Raw genomic sequence first — 20,072 nt, 5'->3', positions numbered from 1 at the left:
TTTCTCAGTGTAACTGTGTTGTCATCTAGCAGAATATTGTAACATTAATTTGATAAGACCCCTTCTTCTGAAATGAATATTCCAAAATATTACAATTGATATTTAACTTTTTATATTCTGTGTTCCTAGCAAAATTCCCAACAGCATAACGAAATGCCAGCTGGTGTAAACGTCTTTACTATGAGGGGGTAGCGTAAAAAGAAAAAAGAAAGTCCTAGCCCAAAATTTTGGGAAATGATTGAAAATGGAAGCCAGACATATTGCTTTTGCCAATGCTTGTTTTAAGAATAGCAGATTTAGCTGCTAAGCTAATGTAACAGTAGAGGGTCAGTTGTCACAACCTGTCATATGCATTTATCCTTACTCCATGTGGAAAGATGTTTCTCCAAAAGTACTACTATGAACGATAACACTGGAAGCGCTCAAGAGAAATGTGAAGTTACAGTTGCACCACTACTTCATGGGGGCTGGTCACCATTTGTTTATGCTTTACAGAAACAAGCCACATAATCTGGTTGTGAGAAGTCTAGCATCTGTCCACCTCTAGTAAACCAGCAATTGAATTTTGAATTTGTCGATCTTTGGAGCACTAAGTATAACTCTAGGGGGCAAATTTACCAACATTTTACTCTGTGTTTGTGTCCAAAAAGTGACGCAAATTGCACAAAATATTTTTGACTGATTTTCTTTCCAGCGCTAAACTTGTTTAGTGAAATAACGTGAAAGTAACATGAATTTATATGGTATGGGGAGCGTATGGTGCATGGGCCTTCCCATGCATTCACCCAATTCTTCTGCTGCTAAACCCAATTTCCTAAATAAAGTACACAGGGTTTAGCATAGAAAATAGGGCACCATTCAACCAGGCGATATGAAGGAGACATGCTGTTGTTCTGCTTTATTTTTAGACTTTGCATGTGTGCTGCGCTGTAGATCAAACAGACAAAGTGTGAAAATGTTTAAAATTAGTCTAACTCCCTTGCACTATGGTGTAAACATGTGTCTGGGGCCGATTGCAGCTCATTTCAGCACTGGCGCTAGCGAGCGGGGAGGAGAGTGCCTAATTTCTGTAAATTTGGCGCTCTCTACTTCTCACACAGTGCAGCATTTGCAACCGCTGCACTATGCTGCATGATAAATTGGTAAATCTGGCCGTAGGAAATCCAAGGAACTATGTCAAATTTAAAGAAGATTTGTGTTGACGAAGTTGACAGGCTAAATCCACGATTGCCTTTGAGGCCACCAAAGGATGCCAAAGGTAGATCCCTCAACATATGGGAACAAACATTTCTAGAATTTTTAATGTCATATCTGGCTCGTCATTTTTAGCCACATGGAGTCTTCATCATCTCATATATCTTGGGCATTGCATAGGAATTTTTTTTCTGTCATTGCAGAACCTCGCAGCTGCACCACACCATGGCTTTGTGCTGGGGCCTCCCTGCTCACCAACTTAGGAGACCCCAGTTGCTGCAGAATGCAACAGTCCGACTTCTCTCAAATCTTCAGAAATATAGCCACATTTGTCTGCACCTCAAGGATTTTCACTGGCTACTATTTCGCAAAACAGTTCAGTTCAAGGGGCTTGTCATGGCCCATAGAGCATTTTACAGGTATGGTCCCTGTTACTTGGGCAACAGACTGACACACTATCTTCCAGTGAGAACTCTGCATTCCTCAGACGCATTGTTGGCTGTTGTGCCAAAAAGTAGGAGGAAAAAATGGGGCGACTCTTCCTTCTCGGGCTTTGCCGCCTCTAGCAGAAATGCTCTTCCCCTCCATCTACGGCAGAGAGTTCCTTCAAACGCAGCCAAAACCCAGCCTAATCTATCTGGCTTTTTAAATGATCCCTCTGCCTCCGACTGATGGTTGGACCTTACCGCAGGTACACTTTTCATGAGTGGCCGTGCACTGTACAAAAACCTAAATAAATAAATGAATTACGTATTGAAAGGCTTGGAAGCTGGTCTGCATAGAAGTTGGCCTCTCATTCACTGTAGTGCTATTCGCCTGTTGGCTAATACTACAGATAGTCTTGTACATAGGGTCTGTGTTGTGTCCGATTTCTGTACATTTAATAATGCCCTCAATGGTGTGGGGATGCTGGAATGTTTGCAGTTCATTAATGGCTGCAATTTATCTAGTCTTTTCTCCAGGAATAAAGTGCATTTTAAGTAAGCAATGATTATAAAGTTAGGCTTGATTTTCAATGGTTTTTGATGACTATGATTTTGTTAACTTGATTAAAACTGTCTTTAGACAAGTTGTTGCTTGGGAGAGTAATAATTGTGGTGAAATTAGGACTCAAATGTGAGACTGGAAATGTATGATGAAGTGTCTGCTTTGGGAACTAGTGTTGTTTTAATTAGAGGATCCACCTCATGCTAATTGTGTTCTCCTTATCACAGATCTTTTCAATGAGTTGGAGCTTTAACATTTATAAAGATCCTAATGATCCCTGCATTTGAAAGTGGAGTGTATTCCAACAATACCATTGGTGAACTTAGAGGCAAGGCAGTTGTCATGTGCACCCTAAATGTGGGCTACATTTTTATTTTACAACTCTCATCCTCATGTATTTCAAGGTTTCAGCATATGCGATAATGAAGAAAATAGGAGACACAATAAAATACATTAATTGCTAAGGATCACACAATTGGTCAAATGGCAAAGCCTGGATTAAATTGATCTCAGCTTTACTTGTCTCACATTGGTTAATTCAGTAGTAGATTGGTCTCCCGTTCTCGCTCCTGATTGATTGACATCAAAATGTAATGCTTTGCCTTTCAATTTTGCTTCATGAGGTTCGAGCAAGGGGAAGCTAAGCTCATTTTGGACTTGAAGTCACAAGAGGACCTCAAACTAAACAGAAGCCTAGCAACTGCTTCAGCCTTCAGGGCTCAGCCACTTCTATGCTTTATTCTGGATATAGTGTCCCTTAAATGAGCTTACATGCTGATGTCAGTGTGATAAATGTTTTCTTAGCTTGAGCTGTTGATGACCATTTTGTACCTGAAAAACACAGCAAAACTGGGGTCAGAGCTATTTTCTACCTGCACACTATTCCACTATGTATAGTCTTTTGTCAATTGCTCAGAACCCTGTGCGTATAGGTCGAGGGCGTGACCCGTAAACACCCCCTAGCTAGTGATGCAAAACATCACATACAATGAAAAAACACAGTGACCAGCACAAGGGAAATTATACACAAATTGTAATATTTTGCCAAATAATGCAACAGTATTTTTCAAATATATAACATAAACGCTTTCCAGAGAAAGGTGAAGTCCAAGTCTTGAGAGTTGTATTGGAAAACTTTTTATTCATCAAAAATAGAAATTCAGAAAATTGCTAGCTGCCAACGCGTTTCGTCACAAACGTGACTTCTTCAGGGCTCTAAAATCGGTAGAAATGTAATGGATAGAGCTTGCATCACTTGAGCAGAGATACACCAAAAAACAGGACACTTAAAATTGTGTTTCCTAGTCCCCTTCGTATTTGATATAGCTTTCAGGTTTACTTCTATAATATACAGCAGTTTTCAATATTTATCATCCGCATCACAAAGATATTGCCAATGGTAATATGGTGTATCCCCCATTGGCATCTCTCTCTTTTACATGTGTAATTTTTGGAGTGTTGTAGGGCCCATCAGGGTTTCTTCAGTAAATGGCGGGGATTTTTAGCGTGCCGACGGCGTTTCGTACAGGGTCCTTTCCAAGTGAGTTCCATTTTGTACCTGCACTGCATGTGAAGGGAGTTTACAATCCTACCAAATGTTGCACAGTGAGTGTGTGTGTGTGTGTGTGGTGCTGTCCATGCTCTGTGCAAGTGATTAAAGCTTGTTCCTTCACTGTATGTGATCTATGGGTATCAGGGAAGCTTGAACTCCTTCCTGGTGCTATATCTGATTTGTGTGTGGAAATCTTGCTAAGTGTGTGTTAGTCAGAGTGACACTCAGACACCTCAGTGCTGTTCCTTACACGTGTACCAAATTTAAAATGGCACTTCTTTATTATATCCAAGGCATTAAATGGTGCTGCCTAGTGCCATCGTGTTTCATGTTTTTGAAGGAAGTTTGCAGAAGCCTTGCAATACCACACTTGTTCTATGTCTTTGAAGCAAGCTTGCAATGGCCCTGAGGACCACACTTGTTCGATGTCTTTGAAGCAAGCTTGCACTTGCCCTGAGTACCATACTTGGTCCTTGTCTTTGAAGCAAGATTGCAGTGGAGGAGTGTGGCTCACTGCTTAGAGCGGCAGTCCCTGGTACAGAGGTCTGGCCGGGACCAGGGTTCACATCCCACCTCGGCTGATCTCGGCTGATTTGGTGGATCTTGGGCTCATAATTCCTCGGACCTGATTTCTCGCCTCGGTGCCTACTCTGAGCATGAGTCCCACGCTGCAACTCTGGGCAATAGCTTGCTTAACCTCCACAATGGCCCCCTACAGCGCTGGGGATGCCTGGTTGCACCCCGGGGATGCCCAGGAGTGGACATTTCACGGGGAAAAGCCAGGATGGGTTCCCTAGCGGTATGAGTACAGCGCCAGGACACACTGCTTGCCGGGGTATCAGTGCGCTTTACAAATACGTCTACATTTACATTTACATTGGCCCTGCAGTATCACATTTGTTCCATGTCTTTGAAGGAAACGTGCACTGCCTGGCCCTACAGTAGCATACTAGTTGTATGACTTTGAAGGAAGTATGCACTGGCAGGCGCTGCAGTACCACTCTTGTTCCAAGTCTTTCAGGGAAGATTGTGATGGTCCTGACCAGTGCTTTATGTCTTTTGCTTGTGAACCAATGACTCCCTGAAATCCTACTCTCTGTGCTGTATCTACTTCTGTGTTGTTTTACATCTGACCAAAAGGCTGTTTTAATGGTCTCTCCTGTCTCATGTTTCATCAAATATAATACATATTCTTGCTTAGAGAAAATGGGCTTTGGGTAAGCTCACGTCAATTATTCATCAGACAGTTTCATTCACATATTAGTTCAGAATACATTCAATCAGGCAGTGGATCAGGCCTCTTCGGCCATTGGCTTTATTGCCAATGTTTACCTCTGCCTAGTAGACAAATGCTGGTCTTTATGATGTTAGTTAGTCTAAGTACCAGTAGTTTGCCAGTTTACACTGTGTTACTCTGTACCTAACAAGATATTTCCTTTAGGTTATCCCCCAGCAGCTACTGAAAATGCAGACTAGTGATAATTGAATAAAGAGAGTACCAGCACCTCCGCTTCAATCAGACCACAACTTTGTTATGCAGAGCACCAGGCATCACAGCTGCAAGCTTCAAAATCATGCTACCATCTTGACACAGTATTCTGCATAATCTATAATTTTTAATTGTTTGAAGATGGCAGATCATTTTGAAGCTTTACTTTTCAAATTTTATATTGAAGCAACTGTCCCCTACATTTAGATTGCATATTATTCTATTTTGTTTTTCAGATTGTATTTTATTTTATTTTTAGCATATGCTTGTACTACAAAGAAAACCATCTCCTTGTTTTTTTAGAAGGCAAGTGGGACTTACTTTTTATGCCACAGCTCTTCCTCATAAAAGTCTCCAGAAATCAGATTCCCATTGTCTGCAGCGCTAATCCAAGTGTGACTGATGGGAGCTTAGATAACCTCAGCAGACATTCAAGCTTCAGTGTGATTTACTTCAAGAGATTTAAATTACATTAGTGGACCGATGCACAGGATAATCAACCTTTGTCTCTGATGCTACCATTTGTCCAAACTCTGCTCCTATGTGTTAGCAGTATACTTCCTTGAGTCCAGGATAACCACTGTGTTTTGGGAAAGGTGTGCCTGTGTGAATGCAGGATTAACATTGTATTTTCTAAGTGCAGGATAAGTTGTTGATAACTTGAACGTTGGTGTGCCTGTGTGAGTGCACAGTGAGGTCTATGCCTGTACGACGGCAGCATGCCGGATGTGCTATGTTCGGGTAGCAGTGTGAATGTGGGATGCCTGCATATGTCTTTGTGTGCATGCACTTTATATGGGTCAGACCTATTTCCTTTGGTAATGCATTTTTAGGATTATGGCTTTGACTTCAAGAAATGGAAGACAGGGAGTGGAAATACCATACTGTGAGTATGAGAGTGGTAGTGAGTTTTGAGATGGCAGATGCAGACTGTCGAAGGAGGTTGAGGAGTGATAAAGGAAGCTAAAAGATTGAGATGTCATCCTAGTGAGCTGGCCCAGTTACTTTGCTTCCCCAATGGCCCATGGCAACCTAGCTACGCCACAGCATATATTCAGTACATTGTTTGGCTACATCATCCCCATATTCTTCACCCCCAGACATTTATCTCAGCACATGCAAAGCTGTGGTCTTCTTTTTATACAAAGTGCAGGTAAAGACATCAGACAACAGCCTTGTGGAAAAAAAGTTGAAAAGTTGCTATCAAGGATTACATTTTGTGTGCAACTGTATTGTGTTTGGTAATAAACATGCTATATTTCTCTGCTTCCTTATTGGTAAAATAAATCCTATTTCTGTGCATTATGACTGACATCAATGCGGTCTTCTACACTACACTGCGTGGCGCATCTCTTGAGGCTATTGAACCCATGTGGGTGTGTGCTCCTGGGAAAACACGGGCGATACAGCATGAGCTATGCAACACTAAGATGGTGGGCTGAGAAACAAAGAAATCCGAATAGATCATTTAAAATTAAGAACAAACAGGAATAAAATTATTACTTTTTTTAATGAAGGCATAAACAGACAGACAGACAGACAAACAGATAGACAGACAGACAGACAGACAGACAGACAGACAGACAGACAGACAGACAGACAGACAGACAGACAGACAGACAGACAGACAGATAGATAGATAGATAGATAGATAGATAGATAGATAGATAGATAGATAGATAGATAGATAGATAGATAGATAGATAGATAGATAGATAGATAGATAGACAGCAAGCTAATATGCAGACAGATGTTGTTAGTTGAAAGGATGGTAAGACATGAAGAGATGGAAATAGGCACACCATTTTCTCGGATTGTGCTTGCGCATGATTCACAAGGCTATAGAAACGCAGGCATTGGAATATGTCCCCATTGAGGTGTAATGGGGCGTTCTCTGTCTCTCGGATTGTTTAACGAGGTTTTAACTGATATTTTTCTGACCCATTGCCTTTCTTAAAGAGCTATACTTTATTTTGTTATCCACGCGGGTGAATTTTAGATGCAATTATTGCCTGTCATCTCTCACACAGCGTATGCTATTGAAAATAAACACAGCCCAGGAATCAGGGCACTGACAACAGATTACGGCAAACATTCTTCACAGAGAAACGCAGACATTTATTTCATCTGATAGCTTCTTGCTGCAGCTCAGTACAAAGCCATTGTGTAAACACGCATTACTAGAAGGAATGAGATAGTGCGTCTCTTCATGAAGCGTTGCAGCCAAAGAAAGACGTCGCTTGTAATAAAATGTAGCTTCCTTGGATTTACCAAGGTGCATTTAGGGCAGCAACGCCGGCTAGTATTCTTGCCCCAATCAGAGAGTCTGCGTGGAGCTAGCACAGCACAAGAGCAGCACTGCACAGTGTGTAGGGATACGAGGAAATTACATAATTTACTTTTGTGAAATTAATTTGAGCCCCCCCCCCCACAGGGGTGGAGGGGGGGGGCTGAAATCCCACTAAAATGTGTGATATAGGAATCTGGAATTTGACATTATATTTTAATGTAAAATGTGCCTTTCTGTCCATTTTGGACGTGCAGATACATTTTGTGCTAAAAACAAAGCCATAAACACACAAGTGACTAAAATTCCGGTCAGCCCCATGCTCCTGCGATACAATTTCTGCTTAAACGGTTTTATATTATTCAACCGGTCATAATTTCAGGATTAGGTTAAACAAGCTTAATGCAAAAGCAGACAGTCTATCCTATATCCGTAGTCCCATCATCAATAATCCATTTACCCGATGCTTAAGGAGAAAAAGAATACAGTCATCATAACACACAAAGTATATTCATAAATTATACATTACCACAGAGATCAACTAACGATTAAGACCTACACTGCTACAAGACCACACTTGGGGGCTTATTTACAAGCCCCTTGCGCCACCCTTACTTCACTTTTCCCATGTTAAAATGTGCCCCCTAGTGTGCATGTTTTTCCACAAACACAAATAAAAGGATACACACACATATACACGCACACAGACATATCAGAAAAATAAACCACATGCTTTTCTATGAGCCATGAAATCATTTATCAACTTGCTGTTGCCAGGAAAGTGAGCCCTCATTTTCTCCCTTTTACTTGTCTGGTTGTACCCATAAAGGAGATGGTGAGAGAGACAGAGAGAGTGTGATAGAGACAGACAATGAGGGGGGGGGGGGGGGGCAGACAGACATGTAAAGAAAAGTCACTGCAGTGACAGACACCAGACCACAATTGTCAGTTTGTTGAAATAATGGACATTAGGTTGAACATTCTCAACACATATCACGTGTATTTTCTCTTCAGACTTTAAGCTATTTAAAAAGAAGAATGCCACATTTCTTCCTTAGAAAAGACCCTTAGTAGGTGTCAAGTTAGTCTCAAACTAGGACAAACTGGCTGGACCAGCATACCTCTGTGCTCCAGCCACACCACGCCACCCACAGGGTTCACCTGCTTAGACAAACTGTGGGAAACTGGGTGGAGATAAAATGATGGGGCCTTTAAAATAACCCCAGTGGCAATTTTGCGTTACAGGCTGAGGAACCATGGTATGGCACGAGCTCTGTACCTACTAGTGGCAGTTTTAAAGTCAATGCGGCACTGAGGGGCATATGTACAAGTCCCTATCACCACAAGAGGGTCACTTTTTAGGAGGTTCCAGTGGTGATTGGGGCATCGCCTTATTTACAAGGCAGCGTTAGGCTACTTAGCATGGCTTAACGCTGCCTTATAACTAAGGCCCCTTTTAACGCCATGCTTAGAGTGAAAGGGGAGGGCAATGGGTGTTGCTGTGGGCGTCGTACCGCAACACATTGATTCTGACACTGCCTCCTATTTACAATGGAGGCGTAAATAGGAGGCAGTACCAGAATTAAGACCAGGGAAAACCTGGTCTTACCCTGGCGCAACGAGGAGCAATGTTTAATTTCTCCTTGTTTTTGCTGTTTTCATGTGTGCTGCATTGTGTAGCACACCTGTAAGTGAGCAGACTCCAGATGGTTAGACTGGAAGGACACCCCCAGTGTAAATGGCAAAGGTTAGCTAGAGCCCCTTTCAGACAAGAGTAAGTTTCCATCTGAATGGCTGTCAAGGTCACCTCCTAAGAGCTAGCTTAGAAACACTCCTATAGCTTTCACTATTGCAAGTCAAGTCTGTGAAAAGTTCAGTTTGCTTCACAATGGACACTCACCACATAAATAGGGCCTAGACAAACGATGGTAGTCATAATGGATGAATTTAGAGTCTGCTATAGGTCACCCAACCCCCAATTTCCAAAGTTCTGAAGTGCTTTAAGAGAAGAAGTTGATGTCATGGAATTACTGCATGGAGATCCAGGCAGCCAATGAGCAGTGACCCCACAGTCAGACACACTTACAAACGATGGTCATCACAGCAATATGCGGCACATGGCCAGAGGAACCACCAGTCTGTGTAGGAAAACACTCGTGCCACGACAACCAGAAATAGTTATTTTCTAAGGCTCGCTAATTTCCTTTAAAATTATTCACAATCTGCACAACACAGATATTACGCACAAGTGCAAGCACAGAGAGCTTAGTTGTGGACCCTGTACTGACATGACACTTCAACGCATGTGAGAACAACACATGTGCTAGGTATTCCGTTGCTAATAAAATATTGTCCACCGCCATGATTAAAATATATGGTACATATTGACAGAAGTGTGAGCCATGAGGTTATATCTTCAACTACTTGCATCACTATGATTGACACCACTAAGCACATGCAATGTGGTGGTTCACTCTATGTAGATCGACGATATACATTATGGCAATATAGTGCGACGTGCAGCATATGGCATTAGTAGAACACACCTGATAAGCAGTAGATTGCAGTCCTACTCTCTGTCATGTGCAGATATCAGAAAGTTCTTCTTAGTTGAACAAATATGTTTTTCTGATGCCTTTTCTGACTTTGTGATGCATTAGACCTGGATTCACCTGTCTTCAGGAGTTCTCAGCCACAATTGGGCCATGAACAACAAAGAGATAATTATTGCTATACAGAATACAATTCACTGAACCATTTGCGTCGGTAGGTTGAATGTAAACATGAATATGGATCTATTTGCAAATTCAATTTTCATTAAAATGTGACCTCCTACTAGTAACCAAGTAAATCCATTCACTCATGCTCAATGTGAGCCCACATCGGTGTACTGTTGTGTGTGAGTACATCATACTCTATGGGCCAGGGGTCAGCCTTCCGGTGAGGAGATGCCATGGAAATTCAGGAACATCACTAAACGAAGGATTTGAGGGCTTATTTATGAGATCCCTGCGTCACCTTTGCACCACGTAAAATGGTGCATGCTTGACGCAGGGCTTTTAAAAAATGTATGAAGCCACACAAAGCCACCCTGCGTGACTTCGAGTGGCCTCATAAATCATGAGTAAGGCGACGCAGAGCAATTCACTGTGTTGCCTAACTCTGCACCTGGGGTGCGTTTCTTAGGCGTTGCAGTGACTTTTCCCATGAAACACCCATGGAATTTGACGCTGTCCCCAGATTTTCAAAGTGATATAAGCCTAGGGAAGCATCAAATCCATACGCCTCCTGAGGTGAGGAGTAACAAGGAGAAATATGTTCACTTCTTCCGTTTTTTCCTCTTTCCATGTGTGCTGCATTATGCACCACACTATAGAAAGAGGAAAACAACTCGTAGGACTGTTTTTGTGCAGGAAAGTGCCCCTTCCTGCACAAATGCAATCCTGCCTACAACGGATACACCTTTGCACAGCTCCCAGGAACCTATGCAAAGTCTCGCCGTACAGCTTCATCGGAAGTAAAGCAAGATGAAGCATAGCCTTGCAAAGCAATGCTGAGCAGACTGCGCACCAGGGTTTAAAGTGTTTTTTTCAGCTGGCCAAATTTGGTCTACTTATTTGGCCCACTTATTTGGCCCACACTCCATCGCTATGGGCTTGAACTTGAAGTTTTGTCCCAGTCTGGCGCAACCATATAACCACTGTTAAAATGGGGTTTCTGTTTGGCTAGGGTATGAACTCAAGCCAGGCAGTACCCACCACTCTTTGTCAGGGCAACTAAGTTGCAATGATTTCAGGTAGGCATGCAATGTAGGCCGCAGGAGTATCTGCCCGCCTACTATGAGTAATATGGTAATTGCTGTATGTTTACTCAACAATGAGGTCTGACCCCCATATTGCGACACTCCAGTAGGTGTCCCCCAATTTGTGTCCTTTCTGGTAAAGGGAGATGCACAAACCATAGTTTACAGCGGAGAGACCTCGCTGGGCCTCAACATGTAGTATTTACCAAAGGCAGCTGCTCTTAATCGAATGGTGCAGCTGCTTAGTATGCACAGCCTCCATCCTTGTCAACAAAGGGGGGGCCGAGGCACCAATGGACGGGATGGACACGCGTCACAAAAATGCCTAACAGCCCATTTGAGACCACAGAAGTCGACTCAGTCAGCAGTGAGCTAGCCTTGCGTTTCCCTGTTCTGGTAGCAGGGAGTCACAGCTAGGGCGTGTACCCTGTAGGCATGAGGGCACGGAAGTCACGTTATTCCCTGGGCTCCCATTCGTTTTGGGACACAGTCCCTAGGGAATGAAGGGAGCCCTGGTTGGTGGCTGCTCATGCAGAAATCTCCTTCTCCCCAGCTAGTAACGCCAGCTCCCAGTGGGAAACAATCTGCATAACTACTTTACACATTGTCACTAAGTTAAGCCTAACTGCTTTTGTGGCAAGTTACCATAGGGTTAAGCATAGGTTAATTTAGGTTGTGCTTGTGTTTCAGTCCGACAGAAATTGTGCTTGCTACTGTTTTATCATCCTCAACCAGTAACCCAATTCCCAACAGTGTTGAACACGGAAGTGAAACAAAGCCTACACAAATGATGACATCAATGAATGTATTTACACAATCTAGTTAATCCACATATGAGTTATAAGTGTATTCTGAGCCTAGCTTGACTTGAATTTCTACATAGACAATATTATAGGTTTGTGGCTAAATGTTGAGTTTTTCCCTTGAATTGCGTGGCCTTGAATGAAAGATGTGATTCGTGACATGAATAACATTTTCCCTTATTACCAGGTCGTATTCAAAACCTTTTAAATTGGTGTGAATATCTGCGGCAATAATACAAATAAATAAAAATTAAGGGAACGGAATAGTCATGGTGAGGCTTGACATTTAAATAATGTAGTTGCTTGAGGTAGGATGTTTCATGATTATTACAAATATTCTGTGAACGTTATGTGAAATTCATTGTCTCTTTTCCTATTCTTTGATGCCTGTCAATCACTTTAATTAAAATGTCAAACTGTCCTTTCTGTGGAAAGGTTTAAACTTTCAGCAATCAAAGGGAAGTAATTCCTTGCATTTCAATTAAGTCTCTAAAATGACTGTTGAAATCCTCCCGCTAATGGTCTCCTGAATTATATGTTCCTAACAGAAGTTGTTCAGCTGAGTCTGCCGGACGATCAGAAAGTGAGCGTGACGACGGCCACTGTGGGACAGAGTGCAGTGCTCATATGCACTATACAAGGAAACCTGCGCCCCCCGATCATCTGGAAGCGCAACAATGTTGTCCTAAACAACCTGGATCTGGAAGACATCAATGTAAGTACAATGGAATCCTGAAGAGCTCCCTGCCCAGTCTTAAAGAGACACGCCTGAAAATTCAAAACTAGTTCAAATGTGTTACTGTTGCCAAGACAATCAACAATCATAGCAATATCGCGGTCTGCATGGTTTCAGCGGCTTATGTGGATGGCTCTATGCATCCTAGCTGATATATCCTTAAGAATCTGCTTGCTGCCCCTGTGGATGCTTGGGTGAGCCCTGGTTTCCAGCAGGGAGCAGGTCTGGTCTTTTAAAAAAAGAGCCCTGGTTGCTTCTTGTAAGCATTCCCACCACTGGCACCTCCCAGCATATGTGGCAAATCCCAAAAGTTTGCTTAAGAGCCCTATGGTGGAATTATAAGGGTTAATATCTCCTTGACTGCCTTTTCATTCTGGGAAGTAGATAGAAATTAGGTTGGTAGTGATGGTATGGATTGTAGAGGATTGTTTTTCTTTCATTCCCCTAATCACAAACAGACTCTTTGGAACCACCTGCTCTGGGATATGGCCATATGGAAGAGAAGCATCTTGTGCTCTCCCAGGAGAAGCCTACAGGTGGAAACACAGTCTAGAAGATATAAATGTTTTGGGGCTGAGTTAGGCGAGGACACAAAACAAGGTTAAAAATAGAGGCAACTGGAAATTCCCAAGTGCATTAAAGAGCATCCTGGGAATTTCATGGTAGGGTGTATGATAGTAATACCTAAGCACATTGAGGAGCATCCTGGCATTCTGTGGCACCCGTCCAGAAACCACCTGCCATTTTACGCTGAAATATTGCCCATGGTGGTAAAAAACAAACACATTGATCTGTCTCTGAAGCACAATAGAGTGAAAAGATAGACATAACAGCATCCCTGTGAATGATAGGCAAACCAAGGATGAATGCTCAGACCACTGGTATATGATATTCAAGTAAAGGGCTCGACAAATTGATCTAACTCCTAATTTATGATGTCAGCATGCAGACACATTACATAGATATTATTATGCATAATGAACCCCTTGGGCATTATACAGAACCTTGTTCCACCGAGGAATCTTCACAACAACCTTACGTATTTGATTAATATTCAAGTTTTTTTTTATTTCAAACTTAATTTTACACTCAGGTAGAGCTTTCCAGCAATTCCTTGATGTCACATCCTGCAAGCTCACTGCTGATGATATCGATAAGATCGGTTGTTATTTGAGGTCACATCCTTTGATTCCATCAGGAAATTAAAGAGAATATTAAAGAGTATATTGTGTCACTTCACCCACAACTATGATATTAGTAAAGGAATGTCAGCATATGAGGCACATATTTTTCTTTGAGTATTTTACTGCCCCTTATAATTTTATGCATGTCTACCTAAGGACATAGACATATGAAACAGGAAACCAAAACATCTCAAAGCATGTTTGTCCTGCGACATGATTACCTGTAACTAGTGAGTTTGCGCAGTAACATATGAGAAGATAAGCGATTAGAGGACGATAAGCAAGCCAACCTCCAGATCTAAAACCTTTACTGTCAGACCTTGAGGATATTTACAAAAGTGTGAACGTCAATCACTTGGTTGCTGCTGCAACCAACAAGAACTACCACCTCCTCTAAAATTTGCTTCTGCTAAACCCACAATATCTCAGTATACTTAGACCCAAAGAAGCTTAAGAATGGGAACCCTTTACTGAAACTTAGCATACATTCATTGATGTTGCTCAGGGACTAAAATATATATGTTTAATGAAACGAGTGAAAATGGTGGCTATGGATAGGTCTTTGATAAAATCATGTTAGGTGGTCAATCTACCAAATTTGGTACGTTATAATTAGCAGACAGACCCCTGAGCGTGGTTTACCATTGGCAATTGAAACATTACTACAAGTGTTCTTAATATGCTTGCATATCAAACCTGACATTTTGCCCCATTAAAGCATTTGTCACTATCCTCATCTTAGTGAATATTCTTGGAATCATAAAAAACTTTCTTGACTGTCACTTACAATATTTCAAAAGCTGATTATTTAAAAATAAATATGAGATTAGCTGTAAAAATCAAGCGCATTGTGATTGGCTCCCCTAAACCAATCACAATGCTGCAATGCAGAGCTGTGATTGGTCTGAGCGATGTGGTGCGGTGCTCAGATGGAGACTCGGGGCCTGGGCATGTTCTCCATGCAGTCCGTAATGCAGCCTGCATGGAGAAAATGCTAAAGTAAGCATGACTGTTTGGCCGGCCTGAGAGGACAGTCAAAGCATCATGTGCACTTTAGTGTGCCCACCACTCCTCCTCTGCTCTGTCAGCAGAGCAGCCACACCCTCATGCTGTTGCAGCAGGGAAGAATAAAATGATAATAACATTGCATTATTATCATTTTATTTTTCCTTTCTTTTACTGCTGCACAGCAGCAGTGGGGCGTTGCAGCTGCCACGGCTTGTCTGCTTTTTGTACTTTTGTGTGAATATTGATCTGGCATTCCACTTCCGCAAAGAATGATGTGGGCCCAGACAGCCATATCTAAAACTGCAGCTTCTGTGGAATTAGTATCAGATACGACATGGTAGAATGAAACCACATTTAGCTTGTGTTCAGGTGAGAGGCAGCTTCTGCTTGTGCTTTGATCCTTAGTTTCCTGACAGACTTCCTTCAGGCTGTAAGGAAGAAGTGTGTGGAGTGGGGGTGCCCTATCAGGGCACTAGAACACTGAAGGTACAGGGATATAACAGCCACATAATGCTCCTTGACCCGGCCTATAAAAGTAGGTATACCCTGTAAAAGGAGTATTCTAAGGGCCCAAATATGAGTGTTAATGCGAGGGTGAGCGGTATGCCACCGCCACACCCCTGCACCACTGAGACTCACTGCCCACCTGCCCGCCAGTTCACGACTTTAAAGTGGTCTGGCTGGTGGGCGGCAAGGCGATGACTCTTTCAAAGGTGGCAGTGCCTTTGAAAATGGCACTGCAATGGGAATGCTTCATGAGGTTCCTAAATGGCATGGACTCACAAGTCCATGCCGTGCAGGCCCACTTTGTGCTTTCACGAGCACAGGAGGAGGGCCCCCTTTGTTTCCTCTCTGCTAGGGTTGACATTGAGTAGAAACCTCCTTGTCACCGCTGGCAAAGAGGAAATTTGTAATATGCTTGGCGGCACAGCGGCAGTCCCACCAAGCATATTGCGGCCTCTGACTGCCGTGTCACCATCAGGAAATGGCGGTTTCCTGGCAACATCGGCAGACCCTGGGCCGTCCAACTATCCAACTCGTAATGGAGAGGTCGAACCGCCAGTGGGGTGGTGGCTGGATTGCCACCACCGCACCCTGCGAGTCTGGCTGTCCTCGAACCGCCAGACCTGTAATTAGTGCGTAAGTGTTACAGTGGTAATAAACATTACAACAATGTTAGACTGAATGATAATGTCTAATGGATGATGATTGTATTATTTATTATTTATTTGTGTATTTTATAAAGCGCGCAGCGGCCCCAACGGGGCATCCCGGCGCTGAAAACTCTGACAACCGGCTGAACAGGGTCGGGGTAGAAGACTAGGAGGAAAAGAGATGGGTTTTCAGGGATTTGCGAAAAGCAGGTTCTGCTTGGCAGTTGCGTAGAGCTAAGGGGAGCTTGTTCCAGTGTTGAGTGGCACAGACCTCAAAGGTTTTTCCGCCTGCACGGGATCGCTTAAATCGGGGAGTTTCTAGGAAAAGTAGGGAGTTGGAACGTAGTGCCTTGGTTTTAACGTATGGACGTAGGGTGTTTTTCAGATGGGCCGATCCGCTGCCTTTGGATGCACGGAAAGCCAGCGTCATTGCCTTGAAAACGCATCTCTGGGCGATGGGCAGCCAGTGCAGTTTGCGGAGGTGAGGAGAGATGTGATGTCTGGCAGGGATTCTCTCCACCAGCCGTGCGGCGGCGTTTTGGACTGTCTGTAGTTTGTGACACAGGCCGGCCGTGATGCCAAGGTAAAGGGCATTGGCATAATCAAGATGGGATATGATTAGTGCCTGGATCACACTTTTACGGCAGTCCGCCGGCAGATAATTAATGAGCCGTTTGATTGTTCTGATTTTAGTGAAGCAGGAGGCTGCGACTGTTTGTACCTGGGTGCAGAAACTGAGATGGTTGTCCCAGAGTACTCCCAGATTTCTCACCGAGTCCTTAGGCGTGGGGGCTTGGCACAGGTCCTCTGGCCACCAAAGGCTAGGGTCCAGGGGAGAAGGTGAGTTAAAAAACAGGATCTCCGTTTTACCTGCATTAAGACGGAGGGAGTTGGCATCCATCCAATGAGAGATAGCTCTGAGGCAGGATTTCAGCGGATCGAAAGCAGAGGCGGAGGGGGTATCGAACGTGAAAAGCAGCTGAATGTCATCAGCGTAGGATGTGGACTTAATTCCCGTCTGAGCAATCAGCTTGGCCAGGGGGGTGAAATAAACATTAAACAAAAGCGGGCTTAGAGAGGAGCCCTGTGGGACTCCCCATTTGACTGGTCTGGCTGAGGAAGTGAAGGGAAGGGGTGAAAACTTGTTGTGCACGGTCGGACAGGTAGGATGACAGCCATTTCAGCACAGAGCCGCCCACCCTAGGTCCTCCAGCCTTTCCAGCAGGATCTTATGAGAGACGGTGTCGAATGCTGCTGAAAGATCCAGCAGCACTAACACCGCCCTCAACCCTCGGTCGAGCGTCCACCTCACAGAGTCGGCCATTTCAATAAGGGCCGACTCCGTGCTGTGGCCCGACCTAAAGCCATGCTGGGAGTCGTGGAGAAGCCCTTTGGACTCGATGAAGTTTGCCAGTTGAGAGTGGACCAGCTTTTCCAAGATCTTAGCTGGGGCGGGCAGAAGGGAGATGGGCCTGTAGTTGCTGGGAAGGTCGGGTCCAAGTTGGGCTTCTTCAGAATGGGGACTAGGGAGACATGTTTCCATTTGGTAGGGAAGCTTCCTGTTCGGAGAGAGTCATTCCAGATGTGATTTAGGTAGGGGTTAAGTAGGGGTGCCAGTTTTTTGTATTCCTTGGCTGGCCAAGGGTCGTTTGGCGAACCTGATTTACATTTAAGTAATTCTGTCATAGATTCGGCTTCCGATATCACTGCAAATTCAGACAGGAGGGGCGGCGGCGGTGTAAGAGAATTGGATCGCTCGTCACCTCCTTCGCTGTTGGAGGGGGGAAAAGATGAATAAATGATCTCAATTTTGTCCTCAAAAAATTTAGAAAGTTTATTGCAAAGCGCCTGTGAGGCGGGTTGAGATCGGGTCAGTGCAGTAGGATCTGTGAAAGATCTAACAATGTTGAAGATCTCCCTGGCGCCATTGCTAGCGAGTTTGATTCGGGAGGCCAGAAAATCCCGTTTATGCTCCTCTATCATTCTCCGATATTGTTTGAGGGCAGTTTTGTAGAGGGTTTTGCTGTCTGGAGAGTAATTCTGTCTCCAATGGCGTTCAAGAGATTTACAGAAAGCCTTTTTCTGCCGAAGTTCGTCAGAGTACCAGGGGGCTGATGGTGCCGTTCTGTAGGTTTTAATAGGTTTAATAGGGGCCAGGGCATCTAAGGCCTGTCCAATCCATGTGTCCAGATGGTTGATAGCTAGGTCAGGGTCAGGCGACGGACCGGGTTGAGAGTTATTGAGGTGTTTCTGGAGCGCATCCAGGGTGACGCGACTCCAGTTTCTGCCTGAGGATTTAGGAGTGATAGAGGGTCTGGTGGGACGGGGGGAGTCGATCTCAAAGGAGATAAAGTAGTGGTCCGACCAAGTGACCGGAAGGGGAGGGGCAACCCGGATGGAGGGGAGATTGGAACAGATTAGATCCAGTGTGTGACCCGCTTTATGCGTGGGTAGGGTTATGATTTGGACTAAGTTGCAGGCCGCTAGCGTGGAGATGAAGTGGCTGCTATGTGGACAGGATTCATTGTTAACATGGAGATTAAAATCTCCTAAAGCTGTAAAGTTGGCATAGCGAGTACTAAGCTGAATAATATAGTCTGTCAAGGCCGGTAAGTGCGACAAATTGGAATCAGGGGGACGATAGATGAGTATTCCCGAGCAGGAGGAGGATGGGGAGGTATGGGTGCTAAAAGGCAAGCCTTCTATGCAGTCAATGTGGTTGAATGGGGGAAAGGTAGCCGTCCAAATAGATTTATGGATTAGGGCAACACCGCCTCCCGATTTACCATTTGGTCTGTTAGCGCAGCTAATACTGTAGCCCTCCGGTAGGGCAAGGGAGATGGCAGGGTTCGTGGTGTCATTCAGCCAAGTTTCTGATAGGAAAAGCAAATCCCAGTTGTTGTCTCGGAGGGTCTGCCAGATGTCGAGGGCATGTTTGGTCAGTGATCTGCAGTTGATAAGTGCAGATCTCAGGGTCAGGGGGGGTGAGCACCCGAAGTAGTGGCCGAAGTTGGGTCGAGAATTGGATGGTTGTTAGGCCTGAGGATGAGAGGGTGAAGTGACAGAGCGAGCATACATAGTTCCGGCACTGAGCGTCTAAGAGAGAACACGGATGTGTCATGCAAAGGAGGGGTCTTATGGACAGCAAATCTGTCCAAGTATAAGACGCGGTATTGTGGCTAGAGGATCGGGCAGGGGGACCGGCCCCGGTCGCGTCCTGATAGCGGACGAGCGCAGACGAGCTTGCCTTATGCGCGCCTTCGGCGCGCAATCGTCGCGCCCGCTGCGCTCGTCCGCTGCGCTTCCGGTTACTGCACATTTTTGTCGTGGGCGGACGATGGAGGGGGGCGTGACCTCAGAGAGGGCGTGTCCCCGTCAGGGCATGGGGAATGGCGGTGGCAAGCTCGGCGATTTCGCCCTTGCCAACGCTCGTTTTTGATCAAAGAGGAGTGCCTGCACGCAACAGTAAAGAGACCAGGTAAGAGAGGGTTCGATTTAAAAATGCAATTTTTTCAAGTTTTAAAACACACAAAGAATACAATTAATCATGCTGCTCCCGGCTGTGCCTCAGGAGTTGTTCAGAGTCTGTCAGCGCGCTAGCAATCAGCGCGCCTTTTAAGACCTAGCGGGGGGCGTGGCCTCAGAGAGGGCGTGTCCCCGTCAGGGCGTGGGGAATGGCGGTGGCAAGCTCGGCGATTTCGCCCTTGCCAACGCTCATTTTTGATCAAAGAGGAGTGCCTGCACGCAGCAGTAAAGAGACCAGGTAAGAGAGGGTTCGATTTAAAAATGCAATATTTTCAAGTTTTTAAACACACAAAGAATACAATTAATCACGCTGCTCCCGGCTGTGCCTCAGGAGTTGTTCAGAGTCTGTCA

At 44.4% G+C, this 20,072-nt stretch overlaps 1 protein-coding gene across 1 annotated transcript in view; it reads left to right on the top strand.

The window, feature by feature from the left end:
* The window catches only part of FSTL5 (follistatin like 5), a 2,936,723-nt gene that overhangs the window by 1,724,647 nt on the left and 1,192,004 nt on the right, over window positions 1-20,072 (top strand). The window contains exon 7 of the mRNA XM_078677005.1: window positions 12,663-12,829. Within this exon, the coding sequence (XP_078533131.1) occupies window positions 12,663-12,829 (167 nt within the window). The remainder of the gene's footprint in view (window positions 1-12,662; window positions 12,830-20,072) is intronic.

Source organism: Lissotriton helveticus, chromosome 2_1 (assembly GCF_964261635.1).
Source record: "Lissotriton helveticus chromosome 2_1, aLisHel1.1, whole genome shotgun sequence".
In the NCBI taxonomy this organism is placed as follows: domain Eukaryota; kingdom Metazoa; phylum Chordata; class Amphibia; order Caudata; family Salamandridae; genus Lissotriton; species Lissotriton helveticus.
This window is presented reverse-complemented; position numbering and strand designations above follow the sequence as displayed.